This window comes from Pteropus alecto, unplaced genomic scaffold (genome assembly GCF_000325575.1).
Source record: "Pteropus alecto unplaced genomic scaffold, ASM32557v1 scaffold166, whole genome shotgun sequence".
NCBI lineage: Eukaryota > Metazoa > Chordata > Mammalia > Chiroptera > Pteropodidae > Pteropus > Pteropus alecto.
In genome coordinates this window covers 4745145-4761258 of record NW_006439757.1, presented here as the reverse complement: position 1 = coordinate 4761258, position 16114 = coordinate 4745145, and the positions used below count along the sequence as shown (strand labels likewise).

General features: G+C 33.1%; 1 protein-coding gene across 1 annotated transcript in view; it reads right to left on the bottom strand.

Annotated features, from left to right (window-relative positions):
- RXFP1 (relaxin family peptide receptor 1) overlaps nt 1–16114 on the bottom strand; it is an 84905-nt gene that overhangs the window by 26980 nt on the left and 41811 nt on the right. The window contains exons 3-6 of the mRNA XM_025050400.1: nt 12132–12230; nt 8323–8428; nt 4769–4840; nt 2225–2296 (exon numbers count right to left, since the gene is read on the bottom strand). Of these exons, the coding sequence (XP_024906168.1) occupies nt 2225–2296; nt 4769–4840; nt 8323–8428; nt 12132–12230 (349 nt within the window). The remainder of the gene's footprint in view (nt 1–2224; nt 2297–4768; nt 4841–8322; nt 8429–12131; nt 12231–16114) is intronic.

Genomic DNA, 16114 nt, shown 5'->3' with positions numbered 1-16114 from the left:
CTCCTCAGAGCCATTCCTCACTGCTGTGGACTTGACATGATGACTCCTTTCACTGAATCATAATAGCAGTTTTGGCCTGAATGACACAGGTATAGGACTTAGTTAAGTAACCTCTTTTATCATTCTCGATTGGGTGTATGTTGGTATTTTCCCTACCCTAGACGATAAGCTTCCGGAGAGTGAGAGGCACGCCTCTCCCCGGTGGCAACACCGGGGTCTACCTGAAATACTGAGGTGTAAGCCGTTGGAAAACGGCATGTTTGACTTACCTTTCTGTGCTGAAGAACTTGCAGACTATAGGGCTAATGAAAATTTATGGATGAGAAAAAAGCAGGTATCTAATGATTACCTATGAAAAACAGGAAGTCTATGACATCTTTAGTACCCAAATAATATTCCAGTTTTTTGGAAAAAAAAAAAATGGGAAGAGATGAGGGATGCTTTTAAATTTACTCTCCAGGTCTGTACTACCGTTTACTTCCATTGACCACTAAACCAAGCAGAAGCTATTTATTAAGTTTTGAACAGTCATAGGGGAGGGAGTGAGTTGGAGAGAACGATAGAAGCCTGATGAGTGAGTTCGATATTGACTTCTGATAATTTGCTATGGCACAAAAGAGCAAGGATGGGATAAAAGGGAAGAGAATGTGGCCAACAAGCTTACTGTTAAGGCTCTCAGTCTCTGGTGGCCTTCTATCACTTTGCTGATTGATTAGATGGCCTTGACTCAATCCCCAAAACTGATGCTGCAAGCTAGGAATCTGACTACAGTGAGTTTCCTGGGTTAGAATATAAAGCAAGGGGGGCAGAAATGGAAATACAAGGAGTTGTTTATTCATATGATGTTTGCTTATGTTTCCATTCAATAACTTCTTCCAGGTGTTAGTTTCAGCTGCTTGGTAAAACTCAATGAAATGGAACTTTGAGAAAGCCTATTTTAAGAAGCTTTGCTCTTAACCATAAGATACCAGTAAGATGGCTGTTATTAAACAACAACAACAACAACAACAACAAAACCCCCAGAAAAATAACAAGTTGATGAAGATATGGAGGAACTGAAACCCTTGTACGTCACTGGTGGGGATGTCAAATGGTACAAATGCTGTGAACAATAGTATGGAAGTTCCTCAAAAAGACATAGAATCACCTTATGACCCAGCAATCGCACTTCAGGGTATATATTCAAAAGAACTGAAAGCAAGGACTCAAATGAATATTTGTGTACCTATGTTTACAGCAGTACGATTCATAATAGCCAAAAGGTGGAAATAACCAAAATATCTATTGATGGATGAGTGGATAAATAAAATGTGGTATATACATATAATAAAATATTATTTCGCCTTAAAAAGAAAGGAAATTCTGAAACATGCTGTAACATGGATGAACCTTGAAGACATTGTGTTATGCAAAATAAACCTGACACAAAAGGGCCAATAGTATATGATTCTACCTTTATGGGATACCTACAGTAGTCAGATTCATAGAGATAGAAAGCAGAATGGTGGCTGTCAGGGGCTGGGAGGAAGAAGGAATAGTGAGTTACTGCTTAATGGGTACCAAGTTTTAGTCGAGGAAGTTGGAAAAGTTTTGGAGATGGATGATGGTGATGTTTGCACAACAATGTGAATGTACTTAATGCCACTGAACTGTACACCTGAAAATTGTTAAAATGGTAAATTTTATGCCATGTATATTTATCACAATAAAAAAAAGCTTTTACTCTTTTAAACTTATAGTGATTTATATATTCATAAAAGCAGGATTAGTAGAAAAATAATATCTGGGGCAGTTTTTGGGTTTTCTCCTTCATAGACTTTAATTATCACCAGGCTTTCTTATTTTGATTAAGTTCATTCAATTATCGTTCCTGTCACCATGGCTAATGTATATTGTGTTCTTATTATGTGCCAGGTACGGTGTACCTAATTCTTCCCACGAATTTTCTCATTTGTTTCTTACAACTCTGAGGTAGCTACTGTTATAATCTGTATTTCATAGTAGAGGAAATCAATGCTTAGGAAGGAAAATAAATTGTTCAAGTTCACACACCTAAGTGAATGATGAAGTCAGGACTCTAAAGCCTATCTCACTCAGAATCCTCGTAGCTACCATATTATGAGGCCCTTCAGCTCTTTGCGGGCAGGAGGGTTGGTATGGAGTCGAATGGGTCAGGCTGACAGACCACTGTGGAATTGTCAAATTAATCGGCACTGGTACTTACAGTTTAGTAAGATTGTACAGTCCTCGGAAAGCATAGATGGATACGGATTTAATCTTATTGTTTTGCAGGCATCTGTGAAATGATTATTAAAAGGAAAACGCAATGAAATGGATTTTCAGTTTTGCAAGATGAAAAGAGTTCTGTGGTTGGATGGTGGTGATGGTAACACAGTGTGAATACACTCAATGCCTCTGAATGTACACTTAAGATTGAATAAGATAGAATGTTTATGTCATATGTATTTTATCACAATTAAATTTTTTAATTAAAAAAGATAAACATAATGAAATAATTTAGTGAAGCTGGATATCATATAACTTTGTTTTGCTATTAAATTCATGTATGATTAGGCCAGTTTTTATTCAGAAGTATTAGTTATAAATGTGAACAAGTACTCGTTAAAATTTAATATTTGAATTTTCTATGAATGAAACTTAAATTCACAGTAAGGCACTCACTAATAAAACAGGCCTAGAAGTCAGATTTTTTTTTTTTTTTTAGCATTTCCTGTTATAATTCTTCAAACATGTTGACGGCAAAAGTATAAGTACGTGACATCTTTCAGGGCCCCAAATACATTCCATGTTAATCACAAATTTGCCAAGCAAATCAACTTTAATTTTATCAATTCGACTGCCCAAGTCTTGCCCTAAAAAGTATTCGAGGAAACTTATAAGGAGTATACATGACAGAGAGAAAAACAAAAATAAAAAGAATCAAGTGTAGGAAAATATAAATTCAATAGGAATGTCAACGCAGAAATGCAGGCTTGCATAGTTAATTAAAGTCATCCTGGAAGTTTGGCCCTGAGTCAACTGCAGATCAAAGGGAATGGAGCACAAGCAATTGCATCATATTTACCCAATGAAACTTTGCACTTCTATTTACACTGGCCCCAGGTGGTGGGGAATGACCAAGTAAGGGCTCCAAGCCTGATTTCTTGCTTTGAATACTGGTTACTATTGTTCTTTGGGGTGTTCTGAGTTTACATATGACTTTTTAAAACTTTTAGGAGCAATAAGGTAGATACCAATATGAACAAACTCTCAGTTAATTAGATATTTTGACTAAAAGAGATTTCCTATTTTTCCAACATGCAAGATTGTAAAATGTTATTATTAAATTTATTATGTATTTAATAATTTCACAGATTATGCTGTGGCCCAATCATGTAGTAGGTAATGTATCTTTCTCATTAATACATAGAAAGACTTTAACACATATTTATTTGTTTTTAACTGCTATAATGAGCAAGCAATAGACTGTATTTCCTGGAGGCTGAGCCAAGCTACACCTCTAAAACCAATTAGAATTTTTTCTTTTTATAATTAGGCTATTTTGATCTTTTATTACTTGAAACAAATTGGCTGTTCACGAATTAATGTTCATTGTTCAAAAATGCTGAACTACTGTGTTATATAAACCTGAACTTTGATATTTGAAGTACTAACTCTTTTTAAAAATGTGAACATAAGGTGGTGCTACAGATCAGAAAAATTCTTCACATTCCAGAAATCAGAAGATAACATTTGAAAGTATCATCTCGAAGCTTTTGTATCACTCCTGATTTTGGAAAGCTCTTTTCTGTTAAGTGATAAATGTCCAGGATAAAGTTCTAAGTCATTTTTATTGGAATTTTTATTTTTGAATATGAAATACATATATTTTTGCAGATTATCTGGGTTTTGAGAATATTTCAATGAAGTGGATTAAGTTTTTATTCTGATTCTGCTTTATTTCTATTTGTTATTTTAAAGAGAAATATACACGTATATATCTATGTACCAGGTTTCTCTAGTGTAAAACCTAAACTAAAACCAATACAGTTATGAAAATGAAACTAGGAATTCTGAGACGGTTTCTAGATAGTGTGATTCAGGCACAAAATATTTAAACCCAATAGACAATATTATTTAGTTACATGTTGACCTAAATAATAGGTTAACATCACCTGGACCATTATGAGTTTTGAGCTCACACACACCACCCTAAACTGAAGAGAAGCTAGTGTGTCAGGTGCTACTTGAGACCAAAATAAAACAACCTGCAAGGCAAATGTGACAATGGAATTAAGCCACCCAAACAACATGCTCAGCAGTTTTAAACCACAAGGATTTGCTATCTTAGGTGGAGACTGAGTTTGCAAACATATGGAAGAAGACTCTTACTATCTCATTATGACTGCAGACCTGGTAAAAAGTCTTAGCATCTTTCTCTAAGGTGGGTGTTAAGGTGGCCTACTGTAGAATAACGCAGAGAGTAAAACCTCCTGAGGATCCTCATTTTGGCAGAGTATGGCAGGAGGATTTACAGTGCACATTCTCTAGTTTCTTTGGGGATAGGTATCTGAGATTTTTGTAGAATGGTTTTAGAACTACTCAAAAAAAAATTCACCTGGTAGTCTCCAGCTAACAGCGAAATAATTTTCCAAAGAGAGACTAGATTAAAACAGTGGTACAGTGTTGGTCTCCACAGAAGGGGAAGAAACAGATATGCCAGAGAGTATTAGCTAATTTTAATACCGGAAATTAAATTTTTTCTTACAGTTTCCGAAGATCACGGTACTTCTTGAAGCCGTTAGGAGGAAGTTTCCTTATTAAATTCCACTGAAGTGACCTGAAGTAAAGGTAAATTTTGTTCTTACTTAAAGCTTTTTCTCTTTATTTTAAAACTATAACAAATGAATAATTATAAACTTTATTTACTTTAGTAGCAGCTTTCAGGAAATATTTTGTTTCATAATGTCATGCTCATATTCATAGTATCATTTGAAATAGACTTGTTGATTCTGTATTGTTAAAGACATTTTCTTTTCTTAAATTACAATATTATAATCCTGACAAAAAATTTTAAAAATAGTAAAACTGTGAAAACAATTTTTAGTTATGTTCTCATTTTTTATATTTAGATTATATTTAAATCTATCATTAGATTTTTTAAATGAATGAATGAATTAATTTTTTAATGGTGACATTGGTTAATGAAACCCAGTAAGTTTCAGCTGAATCATTAGGGTTTCGAGTGACAATAAAAATAATTTTTTTTTTGTTTAAAACACATTCAAGAATTTAAATCTTTATATTCTTCAATATTTTATTGCTCACATTCCATTACCTTTGCTTCCTTTTAAAATTAGTTATAAAGGAAACTGTTAATTGGTACATAAACTGAATTATCTTTATTCAATAAGCGATCCTATTTTAATTTTTAATAAATTTTATAGAAAGAGCAGCTTGACACAGACCAGGTCCACGTAATTGTGATTGGATCTAACTCTCAATTTTTTTTTTTTCTTAAGCAAAGCAAGGTAATGTAGTAGAAACAAAATAAAACAAAATAAAACAAGCAAAAAAACCCCAAATCTTTGCAGCTGGGGTCCCTTGTAATAATATGATGCTGTTATTATTTACTATCATTATATCAGATGGTGGAACAGATGCTCATTGATAAATGAGCAATGGACTGCAATGTCTGGAGGTTGACAACTGTGGGATAAACACTTGGAAATACTTGACATAAAGGACTCAGGTTATGACAGGTTCCTTTTTTATAAATGATGTCAAATTTTTTCATAAATAGCATTCTCTATATTTTCATAATACTCCATTGAAATGGAAAGAGGTAGGTGTTATTATTCCTCACTTAATAGGACAAGCCAAAATACTTTTTAATGTAAAAGATCTTTGTATTTTAAAATTTAATATTCCAAGTTTGACTTTGTAAAGTGAAGTGTATGAGTGAAAGAGAGCAACTGCTAATTTATTATTGTCAAAGTTAGCCCTAGTTTTTATAAAAAAAACTCTTACTATTAGATTATGCAGTTTTATTTTCCAGAATCTTAAAGTCAGCTCTCACACAGTCAAATTTAATGTTTAGCAAGCTAGAACAATGCATAAATAACCATATTTATTTTTTATTTTTTTGTTGATTAGTATTTATGTGAAACATCTTCAAAAAACCCCAACTTCAATGAATATTACTTGGGTTACTGGCTTCTTTGATACTTTATTTATATATGATTTAGTCCATTCTGACATTTACCAATGATAGTTCTAACTCAAAACAAGGAATGAACTCAGAAATAAAATTTGATATTTACTCTTCAAATGTATTTGCTGTAAAGCCTAGAGTCCCTTTTCCCTATGTAGTTGAACAAAGACTGGAAAGGGTTATGAGGCTGAGTCAGTGCTCTGCAGAGAAAAGAAGAAATGGACAACCTGAATCAAACTGCTCAACCGAAAGTGTAAAAAAATGCTATTTTTAACACAAAATAAAATAAAATGAAATAAAATGTTATAAACTCCTGAGCGTCATTCTCACATTTCCAAATGTCCATTGGAAATTTCTGCTGAGTGACCTGTTAATCTCAAAAACTGAAAGAAATCCTAATTTTCCCCATTTACTGTCACCAGTCTCTCCATTCCTGGATCATTCCATTACTCAGACTAGAAACCTTGCAGACATCTTCGACCCCTCCTTCTTCCTTATCTTTCTGAAGCCAATCATTTATGAGGATAAGATCCCAGTTTTTTTCCTTATACCAAGGGTCAAAAACTGGTGGCTCACATGTCTGCAGACATTTTTATTGTATATATGTATGTATGTATGTATGTATGTATGCATGTATGCATGTATGTATGTATTTATTGAGCCAGAGAGTTTTTCTTAATGGAATCAGAATGCCTTTGACCCTCTACTTAGTCATTGCCTTATCCTCCTTCATTCCTCCAGCTCTCTCCTGTTCCTCTTTTATAAAGGTTAGCTAAATCACTTAAGAATGAAATCAAATTTTACTTGTGGAAAATGAAAAATCAGATTGGTAGCATCAGGGTGTCCTTTGGTTTGGAATTTCTGGTAATTTGATATAAGCAGTGGAGGTAATAATTTCTTTTCTTTGAAAATAAAATGAAATTATCATAAATTTTATAACCAGCAGTTCCAGTCAGAATTTAAATTATGGAAACTCCCCATAGGACCTCAGATGTTTTTTGGGAGGGATTATTATTTTTTCCAGTAAGACTAATTACTATAAAAAAGAGCTATGGTGAGTTGAAGATAGGATAGAATTCTATCCTTAGTTTTCCTTTGGAAAAGTCTCTGTGGCTTCACCTGCCGGATACTCTCAGCTCATTATCAATTTGGGTAAACTCCCTAAGGTGACTATCAATTGGGTAAACTCCCCAGGTTCTGTTAATTTGATGGTACTAATATCCCCATAACTGTTCCCATTCTTTATATATGCCAAGCATATGAGTTGCTATGTTATGTGGTTTGGGTTTAAAAAGGCAGGACTTGCCAACATTTATAAACTTAAGAATTATTCCTATTTTGTTCTCATATACCCAAAGTCAGAGCCATAAGGCACTAAAACATCCAGATAAAAACAAAAAACCTCAGTAAAATATTGAATTAAAATATCTATTCTCTGCTGATTTCTTTTGAAAGTTTCAACCAAATGTGTATGTGCTTGCATTGCTGAAGTTTGTTGAATTCAAATTAGTACTGGATCAACAAACCGCTTATTATGAAGATATATTTTTTTTACATATATAAGTTTGAGTTACTTAGGGGAAAAAACCCATATCAACATCTCTGAGTCAAATGTGATTCAGAAGAGTTAGATATTAAATATGAAGTTCTGGAAATATTTTATCCAATTTATTTTACTCGTTTTTTTTTTATTTATATATATGAGTGTATCAAAATTTATGTTCAAAACAGTCTGAAAGAGCATTTACAATATGTGTGAAGTAAAAACTATGAAATTAGAAAGCTCTATATAATTTAATTGGCAACCTTTTTTCTTTAGTTGCATATACAGTTGATGAATCTTTTGTTTAGATAAAATACGGTGATACTAACTACTTCATAGGATTGTTATGAGGAATTAAAATAAATTAATACATGGAATAATTTAAATAGGGGACTGCATTTAATAAATGCAAAATAAATATCAGTAATCATTACAACCGACCATGGAACAATAACATCATCTTTGAATAAAAAATGCATTATTAATAATGACAAGGCCTTAATTATGATACAATTTTACAGGTGCTATTCTGGCTGTCAGGATGAAGCCATTCTTTTCTACTTACATTACAGCCACATTTGAAGAAACTGATGGAATGGCTCGTAATTTGGTGTCATCACAGTCAAGCTTTAAACCTTGGCAAAGACATTGCATGGGCACAGAACCGACCACTGAATAAAGAAAAGGTAGTAAGGAATGAGGACAGTGAAGGACCAGGAAGAGGAGGGTAATGAAAAGAAAGAAATGGAAAGCTATAAAAAATATTCTGTACAAGAGTATGTCATGTCTTACCTAGGCATTAGGGCAATGCTTTAAATTATTATTCAATCATAATAAAAAAAAAAAGAAAAGAAAAAAATGACCCCCAGTGATTCCCCCCAAAAGTTTGCTTTTAATTTAACATTATAATGGTGCTAGAACATTAAGATATAAAAATATACAGATTTACCACGCCACGCATTTTTTTAAAAAAATAGCAGATTGCTCTTCTCCACTTTTTTGTAAATGAACAAAGTGGTCTGCTCTTACTAACCCTGGGACAGAAGCTATTTCTGAGGGTTACAGGATAGTGTGTGATGGGCTTTAATTTCCACATTAAAGCAGCTACTTAAGAATAAAGTATTTATTGATAGCATAACCAAAACTTTAGTGGAGGACTAAATATTAACTACAGTGTTGGTAGATTATTTTTTTCTGGAAAACTCCGGAGTTTTTCAAAGTATTTTTAAGTAATCTTCTGGCTTATATAGGGATGTAAGGATGTCTAAAACTTCATTTATGGGAGTGAACATTTTTTGCACATGGCTATTCTATTCTTATAAATGGGTGTTGGAAAGAGGGAGAATGGGGTGTATGACTTTGGCCACCGTGTGGAGCTGTAGTGAGAGTCTTGAAGATGTGATCCAATATTTCTAAAGCCTATGAGAGATTTGCAATAACATGTTCATATAGATAAACGGTAAAATGAAATTATTATTCAGCATAATAAATACAGTCTGATTTCTGCCTCTAGAGATGAGGAATAGATGATTACTGAGAGCAATGAAGAGTGCTTCCCCTCTAAATTTACTTAGAAGCCATAAACTGTAGAGCAGAGAGGTTCCAGACTCAAATGCCTACAGGGAACAGGCGAAGCAGGTGTAGACTGTGTCCAGATGTCCCAGTGGAACAGCTTCTCCCTAACTGTTGCCATATTAGGATAGGAACATGTGTAGTTTAATCAACCAACTTCCTCAGAGATGCTGGAATATAATGTTTTACATATAACTACTTATTTTAAAAATGATAATATCTAACTTAACATAGGACAAACAAAAATTTCTATGAGAATTTTCTGCTTGCAGACTTCCAGTTTTGACTTTTAAACAATTTTATTTTATTTTATTTATGGTGATATTGGTTAATGAAATCCATTAAGTTTCAGCTGTACGCTTTAACAGTAAGGCACATATATATTTACACTGTGTGTTCACCTCCCATAGTTAGATTTCTTTCTGTCACCACATATTTAAACTCTTTACCATATCTACCTCTCCCCTCTCCCCTACTCTCTGGTAATCACTAGTCTATAGTCCATGTCCATGAGTCTCTGTTTGTTTGTCCTGTTAAATAATTTTACAGTTGTAAATAACAGTTTTGACTATGGACCTCTGAAAACTGATCTGCTTCTTTACGTAAAAGCCATATCTAATGTGAATGTGTGTTTCTATTGCAGGGAAAAGATGGTGAGGGTTTGAAAGGAAGGTGAAGTTCCTGAGAGTAAGAAGGGTAAAAATAGAGGGCAATAAGATTCCAGTGTGTTTTTTTCTATCTATAGAGGCTGAGTTAAGATAATCCATACATGCTGATTACAGGTTTACCTACGACAGGGAAAAAACAGACAAACAAATAAAAAACTAACACATATCCAACAACAAAAAAAGATTAAGCAAATTACGTCACTTAAAAATATAGGTGATAGAATATTTTAAAAGAGTTTATAATAACATACAATAATATATTATATGCTTATAAAAATATAAACAGTATTATTATGCTTTTAGATAATACAAAAATGCTAATTGAAAATATGATAAAAATATTTTATATAGGAAATTTTAACTATGTTAAATTAAAAAAAGATGAGTACTGCACCAGCTGGTTAATGCTGGTAGCCTCTGAAGGCTGAAATTATGGTTGAGTAGAGAATTCTTTCCAAATCTCTGTACTTTCCAAATTCCTCAAATGTAAGCTTTATTAATATATTAGTTAACAGTAGATATAATGTTTTCTGTGATACTGTTCTTGAGAAGTGACTTCATAAATGTGAATTCCTCACAGTCTTTCATTCAGCCAAAAATGATTATAAACCATTGTTGGAATAATTTCCAATAAATCCTTATAATAATCTGATTTAGATAAAGTGGCACAATAGGAAATTTAATTCAAGTATCGCTCCCAAATTTTACACTATACATTCTATCCCATTTTTATACTGCTTTTAAGTTTCAAAAAGATATTTAATTATTGCCACTCCTCCTCAAATTGTTTTTCAAAAACTCCAATTAAAAATTAAATGTGTGTTCTTTACTAAGTACCAATAAAAACATTACCTCTGTATTTTGTGACAAATTTCTCTCAGAGTTCAGGATCAGGCAAAAATTTATTTCTCTTGCTGACTTGACCTATTTTCCTCCTATTTGTTTAATTTTATTTTACAAACCAGACAATGAAAGTCATGTAGCCCCTTACTTTCCCTCTTTGACCTAACTACTCCAAAATTCAGAACAAAGCTTTAGAAATAAAAGCTTTGTGTCCTTTTGAGAAAAAGATGAGATATACAAAGGTTCAATTAAAATTTATGAAAAGCGTATACAATAAAATGAAAAGAAAATAAAAACTATATTTTGAGATAATGTGGCTTAATTCATTAATTTTTTTCCCCATTACATTAGCAGTTAAATTATACCTGTTAACTTTTTTCTTTCCCCAAAGCTTTTAGCTTTTCAGTGATCAAGTAATATAGTCTTCATACTCTGGAAGACAAAGTGAGGTCGAGACAGAATGCTGAGTAAACTGAGACTTACGGGAGGAATGCACCTCCCTCAAACTGGGGGTTGTTAGTAATTTTTATTAATCTATTTTGAGTAATACAATAATAACAAAACTAATACAAATAATGCCAAATTTTAAAAATTAAAACAAAAGCTGTAATTTGCATAAAGGAAAAATTATAGTAAAGTATTCCTCCACCTAACCTCTGCTTTTTAACTAAGGTTTTGAAAAGATCAAAATTACAGCTCCAAGGTATAAATTTACATTTGCACAATTTATTAGAATAGACTAAATTTATTTAAAAGGAATTACATAGATCTTCCTGATCCAAAATATTATAAAGTTAATCTTTGAGGTTGTACCGTTCCTCTTCATCATTTTCGTAAGTTTTTGGTATATCACTAAACATCGCAGGTCATAATTAATAAGGCTTTTTTTTTTGTAGTAAATTTTCTAGTATAGTTTAGACCTCAGAAGATTTTTAACTTACAAAAAGTAAGATCTGAACAGCTTTTCTGCTCTTCTATTTTCACAGTCTCCTTTGTATTAGAGTTTATTGTAATTCTAAAAAGGGGACATATAAAATAGCAACTCCGATTGACTGACAGTAATTTTGTTCACAAACCTGGCATGATCTATTACTTTTATATTTAAGATCCTTGAGTCATTTCTAAATAAAATTCTTAAATTAAGACTGTATATCTAATAGAATTTGCAACAGAAAAACTATAACTAACCTTTATTTTTTAAAAAAAAAACAAATATGTTGGATGTAACTTTTAAAGACATGGTGTCTTATGAAATTCTGGAAAAGGCAACTCAACCCATCTGATTACTTACGGCATTCTGATATTTCTGCGTCAAAGTAATCTGGGGAAATCATTTTGAAGTGATTGGCAAAATATTTGTCAAGTTGTAAAGACCATCCATTGTTGTCTCCTACAATAAAATTCAGAGAGCAGAAAAGTTCAAGAAAATATAAATGTTCTGGTTTGCTGGGGGAAAATAGTTCCTCACTTAAAAGTAGATGAGTGGTTCTCAAACAGTGAGATAAACATTATCTGGGAGCTTGTTACAAATGTGGATTTCTGGGCCTCAACTCTAGAGATTCTGATTTCATACACTGGAGATGGATCTCCTAGTCTCCGTTTTTAACAGGTACTCTAGGTCATTCTTCTGCAAGCAGTATTTGGACCATACTTCAAGAAACAGTACTTTAGATACACTGAAACAAACACACTGTTCTTAGCACATTAATTATGATTTCCTCCATCTTCTTTAATATTAAAACTGATATTGGAGATGTATTAACATAGATAGATGGTCATGATAGTTAGAAAAGAAAGAAAACAGCTTGAGTTGTTGAGAGGCAAATGCATGTGGATGTTGAGTCACCAAAGGGGCAGGTTATGAGGGAAATGGCCATTGGACTGAACAGCTGCACCAAATCCATAGTGGATACTGCAGACCTATTCACAACCTCCATTCAACTCTCCTTTCACTGGTGTGTTCCTGTAGGGCAGAGACTGAAAAGCTTATAACAACATTTCACATTTTCTTTATAGCTAGGATTTGGGTGCACTCATTCATATTTTGGTTGGTAGAAGGGAGGAAGAGGTCATTTTCCTGCAGCCATGTCTAAAATAGAGAAACTGTATTAAGAGACAGCTGTGGCAGTGGCAGGGTGTTTCAGGTGTTACCAGCTTTGTGGATGTCAAGACACGGTCGTGCTGGTGGTAGGGGCAGCAGGATCAATGGCTGTCTCAGATCCGGGCTTGCAGTTATGGGGGAGTGCTCTTGGACCTAATGGCTCCAGTGGAGGCATTGCTGACTCCCACTCTTCTGGCTGTTCTGAAAATTTTGCAGTTATCTAATTTCTGTTTGACATACCTAGAGTGGGTTCTGTTTCTTACATTAAACCCTAATAGATACAGAGACCGACTGAATTATTGGATTCAAGTATGGTTTAAATATGATTGGCCATTTAGTTAATTTGGGGAGCTCGAGTGGAAGCTCATGAATGAGAACAAAATAGTGCATTTTTTCTAAACCCATGAGTTTAGTGGTATGGTCTCTCTTACAAGAATGTTGGTGACAGTTTTCAGCATTTTCCTGCCTCTCCCATCTGGGTTCTGGAGATAGAATAAGGAGTCTTACAAAGTGTTCTGCTCTCTTAGGCTCCAGAATCATCTATTTGTTTCCTTGGTTGTCAGTTTTTGAAGTTTACAGCATTAACCTGTCTCCCTTTCCTGGTTTAGCTGATTTGTTGACTTTTGGTGCAAGTTTTTACTTTTAAAATTGGTTCATATCTTTCAGTATAAAAAAGAAGAATTTTGTGAGAAATTTTAATTCCCCCATTTTAACAGAGATATTGAATATTAGCACTTGGCATCTGAGAAAACTAACATTTAGTAAGCACCTGCTATACTGTTCTGGATACTTTGCTTTGGCCTCATAATTATTCTATTTGGTCATTATTGTCATCTCCATTTTCAGATGAAAAACAAATTCTGAGAAGTTTAAGTGATTTACTAAGAAACAGACTTACTTAAAATAACTAAAGAATTAAAACAATAACATCTTTGGATTTTTATTTTCTAGGCCAAAGAAATGATTTAATCAGTTTATACTCTAACTATATAATTCCAATTTTTGTGTAACATCAGCTTTAAATATTTAGCTGTTACAATTTGTCACCTATTTTCTGTTGTTTGTTTCATTCCCATTATAGAGGCTCTTACATGGGAATTATGTAATTATACAAAAATTTATTTAAATAACAAACAGTTCATCATTATTATTATCATTCATGGAATTAATGAAAGTATTGCAAATCATTAATATGTTACTAAAATTTTTTTTAAATAAATTTTTATATTAATGTTATAAAATTTTACACATTGATAAATATTATAAGTAAAATATATAAAATAAGTCATTTCACTCTGGGTATGTTGAGTCATTGATTATTTTTATAAATAATTTTTTGTATACCTACAGAGTAAGGGTTTTTGAAATGTGGGCTTGCAAGCGTCTGAAGGACTTAACTTTGCAGGCTGCCAGTGCCTGCAGCACTCTGTGCAGGAGGAGGAGGTGCACTCATGTTCGTGTTCATTTTCCTGACATATCCACCTGGACTTCAGAAAATAGCAATGGAAATTAGGCAAGGCGACAGCATTTCAGAACACAGGCCTGTTTCTGTGCTTCACTGCTGCTATGAAATTCATCTGGTGAGGAGTTGGGTGATTTTCTCTCACTCTGCTTCTTTAGCAGGCCCTATGTTTAACTGAACTTTTACAAATGAACTATTTTAATGTACTGAATTTTTATCATTAATAGTGCAGTCTTTAAAATCATGGGCTTTATGCTCTTGCCTAATCCTTTGTCCCCAGCCATCATGCTGCTTCTGTTCTCTGTGTCTTTCTTATAATCCTGCTCCTTTTTCTCCTTTTCTACCTCATTGTATCTTGTCCCCAACCCCTGATGAAAAAAAAAGAGGAAAGGAAGAGAACAAGAGGTGTTGTCAGAAAGGAAGTGGGAAATTTTAAAATGCAGAAAAAAAATAGGACAAATCTGCTTATGCTTCTCCAAGTCACAGTATATATTATGTGGGGAGGTCTCTTTTTAAATAGCAACATCTTCAAACAAACAAGCTTTTTAGAAATTTGTTTTTACCTTCCTTTCTGCCTTTCTAAAGCATTTTCTTCCTCCTACCATAAGGCAGAAATATATAATACAGAAAATGTAGCCAAAATTTCAAAGTTGGGAAGTTAGCATTTTTAAGGAAACAGCTTTTGATCTATTTCTACATTTTAAGTCCTGTATTCTTCATATTTTAAAGATGTATGGGGGCAGTGAGTAGAATGCTTTTTCACACTTCAGTAACAATCCCACTGAAATTTGATTCTTTAAAAATTTTTTTGGCATCATAGGGTAGTGTAAAAAGCATTGTACTGAGAGAATATTATTAGGGGATTTGGTTTCCAGTATATTTTGGTAGTGTTGCATAAACAACATTAATTAAAAAATATATAACTTACCAAACACATTTTTTTAGCTAAAAAATGAATATAATGACATAGATCAAGAAAAAGCTGATCTTGCATGCTGAACTGAATAGATATTGGCTAACTGAATGAATGTATGAATGAGGAGGTTCTGTACTCAAAGATGCTTATAGAAAACCCAGTCTCTCTCATTCTACAAGAAAACTTTGGGAGGTGCTTATCAAAAACATAGGTTTCTAGGCTCTTCTACTGGAGATTCTGATTTATTTGGTCAGTATGGGGTCTGGAGAGCTATAGTTTCTATAAGGGCCCTAGGTGAGCCTTAGAATTAAGTTTTGGAAGCACTGCATTGTGAAATTCACCCTAGTCAGCCTAGAGCCTTTTTCACATCGCAGTAGAGGACAGTTAGCTTTAGCAATAGAAAAGTCCTATTAACGAGAAGGAGCATATTTCTTTTCTTTAGCAAAGTTGTTGATTTTGTTAATAATCAAGTAGTCTAAAACACTCAAATGAGATTAATGCAAGTAATTTATAATTTAAAAGCACTTTGCTTTTATCTCTTTTATTATACTTACTGTAATTATTTCATACTATGCTTATTTACATACATATATTTATCTTCTTATGAGAGTAGGGTAGGACATAACCTTCTTATGTATTTTTTATATACCTCAGTGACTACTAAGGTATATAATTATACCTTAATATAGTTAAATGTGGCTCTAATGAAGTGTATAAAGTATATAAAATACTAAAACATTATTTCATTTGCACCATTAGTTACAATTTAGCTTTATGGAAAAATGGGTTAGACAC